The 13168-nt window shown below is 33.9% G+C and overlaps 1 protein-coding gene across 5 annotated transcripts in view; it reads right to left on the bottom strand.

Annotated features, from left to right (window-relative positions):
- LOC140965847 (protein NETWORKED 1D-like) overlaps positions 1–6117 on the bottom strand; it is an 8485-nt gene extending 2368 nt beyond the window's left edge. The window contains exons 1-3 of one of the 5 annotated variants that reach the window (XM_073426050.1): positions 5986–6117; positions 5222–5447; positions 756–4789 (exon numbers count right to left, since the gene is read on the bottom strand). In XM_073426050.1, coding sequence (XP_073282151.1) covers positions 756–4789; positions 5222–5324 — 4137 coding nt within the window. In that variant the 5' untranslated portion in view covers positions 5325–5447; positions 5986–6117. The other 4 variants (XM_073426051.1, XM_073426049.1, XM_073426052.1 and 1 more) reach the window with 4 other exon arrangements.
- Positions 6118–13168: the final 7051 nt, after the last annotated feature.

Raw genomic sequence — 13168 nt, 5'->3', positions numbered from 1 at the left:
ATATATAAAAACATTTAATGATTACAATATATACAAAAGACGGATAAGACATCCGCACACGGATCCTCTAAAACTTAAGACATATCATCGACTAAGTCTATAACCGAGAAAATAACGAACTCTTTATTATACCTAATCCAAGATAATGCATCATTGCATACAGCAATTAAAGCTTTGCAGTGGTCAGCGTTACACTCATGTTAGCACAGAAAAGTTTTATCCTAATCTGCAATTCATCTGATTAATGAATATTATCAATATTAGCAAGAGTCGAGACAACAAAGCTACACGTAAAATAATTCTTAAACAACTCTCTCGTATTTTTTCCACCCAATAAAATATTCCACATACTTGTTTAGTGTAAGATGCCTGTGAATCAAAATCAAGAAATCAAGACAATGATTAAAAAGCTAAGGCCTTCACTACATAAAAGACAGTTAAAACCGAAGGCAAAAAACTTGGCCAATCTGTATCAATGATTATATTTTGCATGATAAATTTCTGGCGTTATAAACTGTCCATCTACTTCAAGTAACAGTAGAACATTTTGTTCATATCCATGCAGAACCATTATCAAGTGTCCATTGCTAGATTGTGCGCATTTGGGAATATAATGTTGTTTTTACCAGAAAAATTATGTAAGCCAATGGGGAATACTACTTCAATAATTAAATTCAAAAGAATACTGCAAGCATGAAAGATTTGTTTAACGTCAGATCAGCCGGTTGCAATATATTTAGGGTACTCAATAATACCTGCAGTTCATCATCTTCAGGATTCTGAAGCTTAATCTGTCGATCTGTATGGTTCTCCAGGGAGGCTACACATTCCTTCAAGGAAACAATTTCAGGGCGAAATGCCGCAAGTTGATTTTTGAGACCTTCGTTTTGATCAATATAGTCCAGACATGCTCCTTCGAGCTCGTGAAACTTTTGCTTGAAAAGAAGTTGATAGACCATGGAGTACTGTAATTGGCCAAAAGCTGATGTAGCCTGAATTTCCAACTCGTCAATCTCCTCTTCTTTCATTTTCAGCTCATTTTTCAGATTTTTTCCATTGCTTTTGCTCTTCTTGAGCTCTTCATGCAAATCATGAAGCTTACCTTCCAGAATCTGACTTGCTTCACGCAGACGATTATTCTCCACGCTCAAATGGTCATTCGTTGTGGAAAGATTGAAAATCTGATTCTCTTGGTCATCTCTGATAGTCTTAAACTCATTGCTCTCAAATTTCAACTCTTCCACAATTTTATGCAATTCAAATTTCTTTTTTTCAACTATGTTTATCTTTTGTTCAGCTTCTTGAAGTTCTAATTTCATCTGATGTAGCACATTTTTCCCATTTTCAATATCGTCAGACAGCTGATCTTTGACAGTAGCAATAATCTTCAGCTCATTCTCTGATCTCTGCAATTGCTGCTTGAGGTGGAAATTTTCAATATTTGATTCTTCCAACCTTCCCTCTGCCGAGCTTAACTTCCCCACAAGAACACAATTCACATCATGAAGTTTATTTCGATCTTCACCCAATTCTCTAACTGCCTTCGATTTCTCTTCGGCACAGCATCTCAATATCAAGGAGTGATTATCCAAAGCTAAAACTTTATCGCACAACACACAATTTTCCTCTTCCAAATGTAAAAATTTCTCCATCAAGGATCTTTTCTCATCATAAACTTCTGATTTTTCTCTTCGCAAGGTCTCACAGGTGCCTTGCATATCCATTACATTTCTCTGTAAATCTTCAATCTGAATCATTAGTGCTTCCTTCATGCATTCTCCTTCCTTCACTTTTAGCCTCAAATTTTCATTTGTCTCGAGGTGTTTAATTACCTCAATCTGTACAGATGAGAGCTGCTCAGATCTTTCCTTGAACTCATGCTCGATATTGCTTTTTTCCACATCAAGATTTTGTGCCTCATGTCTTAGCTGCCTAATCCACTCAACAAGAACTGATAATTCAACGGCCCGATGTTGATTTTCTTCCTCGGCTTTGCAGAGTGACGTTTTCAGATCTTGAATAGTACTAAACAGCTGGTTGAAATAAAAATGGTGTTGTCCAGCTTTATCCATTAATGCAGGATTCTGAACAATGTTCAGAACTTTCAATAACTGACGAGTGCCAGCTCTCAGACTTGAAGCTTGGTCGGACAAAGATTTAATTTCAACTTGTTGCTCAACTTTGCTCTTCTCTAACTGTAACACGGTCTTTTCAAACAAAGTGGATTTCTCCAAAAGTTGTTCATTCCTTTTCATCAAGGAGAAATTATTTAGTTTCAGCTCTTGAGCAGTTTTTTGCAAGACAAATATCTCAATTTCGAAAATCATGGCATTATCTATCACTTCATCAAGTTCTCTCTTTCTCCACCAACATTCTTCGTGCAAATCACGCATTTCAGCTTCGACACCTATTAACCGCGACTCACTAATCTGCATGTAATTGCCATGTTCTTGCCTTGCTACCTCCAAAGATGTCTGAAGCTCTTGAACTTTGCGAAGAGTTGAGTCTCTTTCTTTCTCAAGAGCTGTGTATCTTCCTTCTAGCTCTCCATGATGTCTTCCAAGCTCTTCCAATCTTTTCAGTGTGTTTTCTAGCCGAGAATTTAAACCGTGCTTCTCACCGATGAGATCAGCCTTCTCATTTTCTAGCAACTGGCATGAATCTTCTAATGTTTTTGCTTTAACCACTAACATATGGATCTGATCGTGAACATAAGAAAGGGAATTTGCCATAACGGTGTTATTCTCTGTGAGGCTCTCCAAATTCTTGTTTGCTTCCTGTAGTTGGGTCATGAGAGAGGCTTTCTCGTCAAGAAGGGAGGATTTCTCCTTCAGAAGAGATTGTAAGGACTGCTCTAATGTTTTGATCTTTCCTCTGACTGCATCTAGCTCAGCATTCAAATCAGATAGGGAGGTTTCCAAGACAGCATTTTTCTCAAGAAGCTGCTCCATAATTTCCAGTTTCGCCATGAGAGCTTCTTTATCCCTTCTTTCTCTGTCCCAAGTTTCTTTCAAGTTGGAATTCTCATCCTGCAATTCCCTCACTGATAGTCCAAAGGAGACTGGATTCAAGCCGACCATGTGCACCTGGTCCACAACCGAATGATGCTTCTTTTGCATATCATTCAATTCCTCTTTTAGGCAATATATTTCTTGCTGCAATGCATTTCTTTCATCTACTCGATGTTCAACTTCCTCCTCAAGTTTCCCTTTTGAATTTTTTAAATCGGAAATCTCATTTTGCATCTCCTTGATCGATGAGGCTGAAGATGCATTGAACTCATCAAGATGTTTGTTCTCCTCCTTTACCTTGAGAACTTCATCTTGCAAACTCTGATTATGGGTCTGTGAAACGTCCAAAAGTTGAGCCCTCTTCTGCAGCTCGGAAGCCATAGATCGCAGCTCTTCCTGAGTTTGGGCGTGCAAATGCTGCAAAGTCTGAAAAGCAGTCTCAGCCTCCACAAACCGTAACCGTTCTTCTTGTAAGCAAGCCCATATTTGTCCTAATTCCTTCTGCTTCTCAGTAAGATCTTGAGTTTGTGTTCCCATCTTCAACATCAAAGACTCCAACTGAGAGTGGAGAGACTGATTCGATCTTTCTAACAGGAGACATTTTTCTTCAGCACCATTTAACTTGGATACTCCACTATCAATCTCTAGATTAAGGAGTTTGGCCTCGTCTTGTGCACGTGTAAGTTTGTCCTCTAGACTGGAAATCGTATCCAAGCATTGCTGGTATTGAAGAGCTGCAGCCTCCTTGTCATCAGTTAATTTTGAAATGGTTTGTTTAAGAATTTCAATTTCACTCTCCACCTTTTCTGCTCTCTCTTTCAACTGACTAGCATCCTCTTCAGTGACTCGTAGTTTGTTCTCTAAGTTTGATATCGCCTCCAATGATTGCAAGTACTGACCAAGAGCTGCATCCTTTTCGACGGACATCTTATCCCGTTCAACTCTCAAGGATTGTGCTTCTGTTTCAGCAACGTGAGCTCTTTGATTGGATTTCTCGGTATCCTCTCGAGCAGTAGAGATAATAGCCTCTAGATCGGATAACCTTTCCAAAGATCTTTCATATTCTTGAAGCTTCAACTGTTTTTCAGATTCTAGTTGAGACAGTGATTCCTTCAAGATAACAACTTCGTTTTCAGCTTTAGTTGCGCGGTCGACGTACACTCTGAAATCTTCTCGAGTTTGAGAAATTTCCAATTCAAGCTGGGACAGTTTATCTACACTCTCTTGATATTGAACAAGGCCAGTTTCCTTCTCACTTTCCAATTTGGCAATGAATTCCTTCAACTTTAGGATTTCCTCAGATTCACGTTCTTCATCAGGTTTTGATAATTTTTCAAACCGGGTATTCTCTATTTCCTCCGTTTCATCGAAATTAAGGCCCTTCCTCACCTTGTCAACTGACCCAAAGGGGTCGTTAAGCTGCTGTTTTAAAGCCCTCCTTCTTGCAACGGTATCAGATTCATCAGTGAATTCTCCATTCTGTTTGAAAGCATCCTCACAAGGTGTTCTAGGATCGGTTCCAGAAAACACCGGTGAATCATCAGCAAACATAGAAGGGACTTGATTTGGAAAAGCTTCTGCCATAGTTCGCTGTGCATGTCGAATCACACCAGTTGCATGATCATATCTTTCAGCCAATGCACGATACGCTCTATAGAACTCCTCGACCATTCTCATAAGCTCGGGACGTTTCTTGTAGTACATCTCTGCCCTCCTTGCGAAGGAATCTGCATCTTCCTCAATGAGTTTTATCATTACTTTAACTTTGGCATCCATATCTATCAAAGTACAAGACAAATCTTTCAGCAGAGAATACATAAATAACGATCCAGTCGAATGCCCAATTGTTAAAGTGCGGAAGAAATGAATTTCTGAGTACATTTTCATTAATGCATTAGTCTTTACAGAGACAAACACAAGCTATTTATAGTAGCTGGACCAATACCAAAAACGTAATATGACAAAACATGTTTATTACTCTTATTACTAACACTAGCTAACAGAACGGAGAAGCAAATACTTAACATTCTCCAATAAGTTCATAATTTCAATAAAACTGGAAATTAAAAAAAAAAAAAAAAAAAAAAAAAAAAAAAAAAAAAAAAAAAAAAAAAAAAAAAAAAAAAAAAAAAAAAAAAAAAAAAAAAAAAAAAAAAAAAAAACAAAAAAAAAAAAAAAAAAAAAAAAAAAAAAAAAAACGCAGGCCATACCTGTCAGATTCTCCTGAAGCCATTTTGAATTCTTGGGGCTAATATGACTATCCCACCACCACGAGTACATACGTTTCGAATCCGTGTGCGACAACTTTGCCATCTCTTTCGATGCAATCGCGAACTTCAAATGGTGTAATCCAGGTACTCAATCCAATTAAAACAAAACTCGGAAGCACCCAATTCAAGAATAAAAGATAGAATTGAGTTGAAGATCACTTAGCCCCTGTCCACAGTAATGGAAAAAATGGAAGAATCAATCAATTAGTCCCAAACATCTCAAAGTTTCCAGAAACGAGTAGGGGAAAAAACCTTATAAGGTAAAAATATCAATAACTTAGAAGATCACGCAGTGAACATTAATCAAACTGGTTAACGAAATTAAGACCTTACACTATCAAACAAAAAAGTAGCAGCCTCGAGAATTACACGACCAATAAAAAAATCATGCAAGATCCCCACAGTAAAATGAACATACCCAGAAAAAAAGAAACCAGATTTTGATCATACCAGAAACTGTAAAACCAGGATCATTAAACCAACAACCATTTGATTTCAAAACCCATGAAAGATGAGGTGTGACAAGTCAATCAAACCAGTCATACAGTATGAACAAGCAAAGTATTTATTGAAACGCGTAGGAACAACGAAGATGGCTGGATTGTACGCTAAGAAAACATGGAAATAAAATATTAAACAAAAAAAAGTTAACAGTGCACAGATGAAACGGAAAAATAATACAGCATAGTCTGATTACACCACACCCCATCTTCATCGCAAAGTTCTCTTTCTTGCTGCCCGATCCTTCACAAGGAAAAAAAATATGATCTTTGCTCATCAGCATCAGCATGACTCATCCGTCAATCCTATAGATTCTTTTTAAAATATAATATAATAATAATGGAAAACAAGAAAATGACAAATTCCATGGCAGCTATTATATTGCTTTATTTTGTCGACTGTTTGCTTCTAAAAAAAATTGGTATTTATTTTTTTTCCTTGAGAAAATAATTATGTTTTTCTTTTTCTATATTTTGTCGGTAATGATATAATGAGTAGATCTATTGTGAATTATAAAACGATTTAACATATTTATTTTCGGATGAGTTAAATCGATTCTTGTTTAAAATAAAAATTAATATTTTTAACGTAATATTTTTTGTGTTGTAAAAAAAATTAATAACAGTTATAATTGTTACAAGTCCAAGAGCTAGCCTAAAATTATTCTGTCATTATATTGCAGTATCATATAATTGTGGTCTAATCACTCATTAATCTACATTGAAAATAATTTAAATTGGTGGGTTTAAGTTGAAACATGTGAATGGATTATTAGCACATTCTTTGTTTATTGGTCCGATAATAAAATAACAATACACATTCGATCCTCGTCACCAAAGTGGTGATCCAATCTAGGCAACGACCAAATATATATTTCAAAACTAGTTTCAAAAAAAAATATTTAAATTTGTATATATAATCATGATAATTTAGTATGTTGTGCGGTGATCTTATATATCTTTTATTCGTGAGACGGATCAACCATTCATATATTTACAATAAAAAGTAATTCTTTTGACATAAAAATTTAATATTTTTTCATTTGTGGTCAAAATAAAATATTTGTTTAACAAAATTGATACATGAAACCGTCTCACATGAGTTTTATGTGAACATAAAAATATGAATCTTGATTAAGTTATAATTAAATTGTGTTATCTTTGAACATATAATTTACTATTCTTTGTTATGATAGTTTGTAATTCGATATTTTATTATATTGTTGAAGATAAGCAAAACAAATCTCTGTCACGTGATTGTTGCCAACTGAGAATCTTATAGCTGCCACTTAATACATAATATTTTAATTTAATGAATAAAAAAATATAAGGCTTCAATCAAATATTCATAATTCAATCTAGTGTATAATAAATTAGTTTTTTTTCTTTTTTTTTTTTAACTCTCAAGCGAATCGTTATATTTGTATGAAATATATCATAAGTTTAAACAAAAAATGTCAAAATGAGTTAGAAACACAACGTCATATAAAATAATTGGATTAGATTGATAATTTATCAATTTGTCAAAATGACGAAATGAATTGTCTAATATATTCAAATTACACATAAAATTGGCTATACACATCGAACTAGCCCATCTCACTACCTAAAATAGATGGAGAGGGTCCAAAGAGTCGAGTTGACACATCTCGTTGACATGTTTTGACATATCTAGTTTAAACTATAAAAGAAAGTAAATAAATCGAAGTATACACATAAGATTATCATAAAACCCGAGAATGAATATATAATCCGTGAGATAAATTTTGTGCTAAATTTTCTATAACACAAAGACGTAGTATAATAGTTCCAATTATGTAAAATTACTAGCCAAAAATAAAGTTAGACGAAGGGTATTAATGTAAATACGGTTAGCGATTAATGAATGACTTGGAACAAATTGGGAAAACGCTGTCGTTCCAGACTTTTGATCAGTTTGGGACCACTGTGTGTGGGTTGGACGGTGAGAATCATTAATTCTTATGCAAAATCACCAAATATTTAGCCCATAGTAAATCGATATTTTCTTTTCTTTTTTTTTTCTTTCTAAATAAATATATATACATCATTTTGAAACTCTGCACATGTCATTCCGTATTTACGTATATATCCCCGGCTATATTCTTTATTGGATTGCTTGTACCATTAACCGACGATTCCGGTTAGAATAAATTTTTTTTTTTTTTGGTAATATCTTGTTGTCATTGAAATTTTCGTAAAATTAGATTTTTTTTCTTTTTTTGTTCAAATATAGAAATATTATAAAATTAAAGAAATAAAATAATTAAAGAACCATGGTTTTGATTGAAGCAAAAAATTGTGTGAGACGGTCTCACGTGTTGTATTTTGTGAGACAGATCTCTTATTTGGGTCATCCATGAAAAAGTATTACTTTTTATGCTAATAGATCTCTTATTTGGATCATCCATGAAAAAAGTATTACTTTTTATGCTAAGAGTATTATTTTTTATTGTGAATATAGGTACGATTAACCTGTCTCACAGATAAAGATTTGTGAGATCGTCTCACAAAAGACCTACTCCTTGATTGAAGTTCAAAATGGAATTAATTGTTTTTCTTGCCGAAAGGCAGCGCCTTTGTGCTTCTATCGTTTCTATGTTGACATATGTATCATTTTACCTCTGACTCTAACTCATAAATATATTTTAGCGTAAATTTTATATTAAAATAATATAAATTTTGCACCAAACACACTTTTATCTCCAACCGTTAGTTCAAATCTTAAGTCAAAAAAAATATTGTCAAAATATATATTTTTATTTTACATACGCTATTTTTTATCATATATTTAATATATATTTATAAATTTAATCTTTAATGTTAATATGATATAAAAATATTACATAAACAAATTAAAAAATAAAGCTTTTTGCCCGGCGCCAAATCTGGTGCAAGGGATGGTTGGGACGCTATCTTGGTGTCATCGGAGCAATCCACCTTGCACCAAAATAGAAATGCTCTTAATATATATCCCCCGTGCGAATCATTTTATTCCTTTCTTTGTATAGGGATTTAACACTTTAATTAATACACAAAAACTTGAGACGAACATTTTTAAAAAAAATTGAGATCGTTTCAATGATCAATTTTATGAGATGAATTTTAGAACTTGACTCGTGAAAAAATATTTTTTTTATATCAAAAATAATATTTTCATCACATATATGGACCAGTCGATCCGTCTAATAAATATAACTATTTTGATTTGCGCATTTCAAAATTACATCGATTTCCTTGAGAGTCCTTGAGATGCCCTATAAGATATTTTAAATACCAACTAACTCTCTCAAGAGAATAATTTCAACTTGCTAAACTTTATTTGGCAATGTTTGATACGCAAGTATTAACATATAAAACCAATGTTGGATTAAATATAGCACATTTCTATCTTTTTCCTGTAACATTCAAAATCGATGGGCGTCGTGCTTGGTTTGCGATTCAAACTATTTGAATGACTAAAATTCGTTAAGAAAAAATTGAAATCAGACAATGTCTAAAATACCTGGATTTAATCAGATACAATTAAGTCCATGATTTAATTCTGATCTAATGACAACTAACGTCGACGGTGGATGCGGATTATTCATCTTGTGAGAAACAATATCTTTTGATGTTGCAAGAATTTAAGATGGTCAATAATTGTACTAGCTCCCTAGCAATTTGGTAGACCCCTTCTTACATAATATGGTAATAGAAAAAATACAATCTTGTAATTCTTATGAAAAAAATAAAAATTTATGGTAAAAAGTAAAAATCTCAAACTCTCTAAATTTATCAAACTACACACTTTATAAAATTTTTCTCTCTACTCAGTTGTGATTTTCTTCACAAATGAGATATCTATTTATAGAAAATCTTTGAAAATAATCCAAAAATAATTATATCATTACATTCATCATCACACATTAATTTTAAATATTTACAACTCTTATTTTCAACATTCAACCTTTTTATTTTCAACATTCAAATATTACAACTCATGTTTTTCAACACTCCTATTATTTTTCAACAGTAATAAATAATACCCAAAAATTGTGTTTTTTTTCTTGGAAATGAGGTTAAGTCGTAATTGGTGAGTTTTGTACGTAATATAATACCAAATTAGTTAAGATTTTTATTTAACCATGCACATTAATTCATCTAATATGTATCTTGTGAGACGGTCTCACAGATCTTAATCAGTGAGACGGGTCAAGCCTATCGATATTCACAATAAAAAGTAATACTGTTAACATAAAAAGTAATATTTTTTCATGGATGATCCAAATAAGATATCCGTCTCACGAAATACAACCCGTAAAATCGTTTTACATAAGTTTTTGCCTAAATGACGAGTCTTGGGTTCATCGAGACTCCGCTGGATTAAGTTGTACACAAGAAGTTGTGCATGTGCCTCAATTATTTTCTTCGAGGTCCCATTTTAATGAGTATACCGCAACCCACTCTATCCCCATATTGTAATTATTATTTTATCCTACCACAACTTATTTTTTTTTCCTTTTGGTAGAAAGAAGTTTAAACACGTTTATAGATACGGATACGGATACAAATATAACGTATTTGTTATAGAGTGATATGAAAGATTTAAGATAAGTTTTAAATGTGTGAAGATTAGTTTTCTGTGGTTAAAAATAAGGCTATTGATCGTTCAATTCACACTCAACATATATACAAAATTATCATCCAAAATTAATCACTACATTAAATACTTATATCTATCAAATTTTTATCATCCATACCACTCATTCATATATTTCGATATCCAGTACTACATACCAAGTAGTACCTTAAGACACGAGTTGATTCATGAGATGAGATAATAAAAAATCGGATGCGATAATACATTGAAATCTACTGATGAATAGATTATTTTTAACTTTAAGTTATTATAAAATTTGAGTCAAAGTATCAAGAGACATTAACATATGCACTTGAACTATTTGATTTAGCATTAACTTTGGATTCAATTTTTGATTTTGGCTCACAAAATTTTCAAATTTTGATTTTGCTAGATACAATTAATTTCCCTTCCACTCCACTTCTTGCCTCATAGATTTTGAAAGGGATGGAACATATTTTAATCGTGAATTATTTGTTGGGCAACTTGTGTATCAGTACCCAAAGTTTTTTAACTTTGGATTTGGTACCCAATTTTCAAATTTTTCCTAAAATACCCCTCAACCTTCATTTTAATTACATTGATTTTTCTTTTTAAATTAATGGCCCATCATGCTTCCGTAAAATAAATTAAATCTTTTACCTTTTTGACCAGAATGCCACCGGGTTATATCCACCGTATTTTACGAACTGCTCCTCACAATTCAACCACACGATCGCAACCGATGGTTACAGACGCAGATTCCTTCAGCAGCACTTAGCACAACTCTAATTCGTTTCCTACCTTAGAGTGTACAGTAAAAGATAAAATTTTGAAAATAATACATGAGAGGGGCTAAGAGCAAAGATCTCTTTTATTCAAACACAAACATATTATTATTACATTGAAACCTCCTGTAGAGGAGGAGGAACTTGCTTAGCTACTTATAGTAGCCGAAACTTGAAAACACATAAACTAGAAAGAGAAAATATTACAATTGGTTTTGAAAGAAATGAGGAAAATGTTCGATGATCTTCACTTCCTTCTTTCTGCCTTATTTATAGAAGGCTTCTTCGGATTTGAAACTCGGACTTCAAATCTTGATAAGCCTTTACAGCTTGCCTTGGGACCATGTAGTGGTTGAATGGTCCTTCCACTTTGTCTTTTTCTAGATTATTAATCTAGCAATCAACTTCTCATCTTCTTTTAATTCTCCGAGATACCAATAGAGATGAGTCTGGAATAGATCTGCTGTTATCTCATCACCCTTTTCTTTGTACATCTTAATTATTGATCTGAGAGCAGCAGCTTCACTCCGCTTGTAGTTTATCCTTCTTTTCAAAACTTTAAGATATACTCGATACATCTTTGAGTTTTGATTTTTCTGGTGTGTATTACTGGTTCCAAATTACCCGTATTTATATTGTAAATTTTTGGGTCCAGTTTCTTGTTTTGATTGGATTTCCTTTATCTTTAAAGATAAGGTATCCGATGTTCTTTGTCATTTTTCCACCGATTATTGGTGGNTCCTGCTGGTTCTGGTGCTGCACTGAAAAAGTATAGCTCCAAAACATCTCCTCTGGACAAATTATCATTATTTGCCCAAGTCTCATGAACAGCTTCCTGAATCCATTTTGGTAATGCTGATATCTCCGGGAAGCTGGGCGAAGTAGTATAAACTGAGGCAAGAGCCCCAAATTCATACCAGGCTTTGACCTCCTTTGGATATGAATTTTGTTTCATCCATACCCTAGGATATTTTCCTGCAACATCAACTCGAACCATGGCTGGGTTGATGTCAATTCTTGTGTTTAATTTCTCCCAATTCTGTTGGTAAACCTGGAATGGAGAAATTGCATTTTCATTAGTACCAACCTTAGTTTTGCCTTTGTCAGTACGAGGCCTAAGGTTGATCTCTCCCTCTTCGATCCCCGAGGTGGAGGGTTGACTTGAAGACTCATAATAAGGATCAGGAGTCTCAATTTTTGTTTTAGCCGACTCATCCGGGGATTATCCCGACTTAACACTTGTGCAAGGGGTATTTGAATCCCCCGCTACAGGTATAGAGTCCTGTACTCGAAAACTCTCCATTTGGGAAACCAATGGTTTCTCAATACCTTGGAGGATAGGCCTTTGCATTACAGACCATAACTGAGTATATGCCTGTAAACATCCTGTGATTCGATCAGAGACAATTCTCTTATCGGCTTGTTGTAGCCTTCCCGCAACTTCTGCGTTTACGGCCAACTTGTTGAACTCGGTTTGAAGCATTTCAAGGTGTTCCCTCAAATGCCTCTGCATCTTGATAATAGCATCAATGTCAATGATGTCCATCTCTTGTTAAAAAATCTGCAAGAATGTTTTCATGAGATTTTATTAGTATAATATCAAAAATATAATTTTGACATAATGCATGCCATCTTAATAATCTGGCCTTCTCTGGTTTAGATTCAATTCTATTCCTTAAGAAAGCTTTTACCTGTGTGTTATCAACTTTCAAAGTGAATTTCTTTGCAAGTAAAAATAATGGCCATTTTTCAAAAGCTCTTTTTACTGCATAGAATTCCTTCTCGTTGATATGCCATCTTATGGCTTCTGTATCTGAGAATAAACCGCTACAATATCTGCATGGTTGTTCTCCATCTGGTGTGAGCTTAGTAAGAACTGCTGCCAACCAATGATCACTGGCATCGGTATACAATACCAGATTATCCTCATCTTGAAGAATAGCCATTTTTGGAAGATTCTTACAAATCTTTTTTAATTGGC

Source organism: Primulina huaijiensis, unplaced genomic scaffold (genome assembly GCF_012295235.1).
Source record: "Primulina huaijiensis isolate GDHJ02 unplaced genomic scaffold, ASM1229523v2 scaffold1521, whole genome shotgun sequence".
Taxonomy (NCBI): Eukaryota; Viridiplantae; Streptophyta; class Magnoliopsida; order Lamiales; family Gesneriaceae; genus Primulina; species Primulina huaijiensis.
The sequence above is the reverse complement of the archived record's forward strand: the minus strand, read 5'-3'. Positions and strand labels throughout refer to the sequence as shown.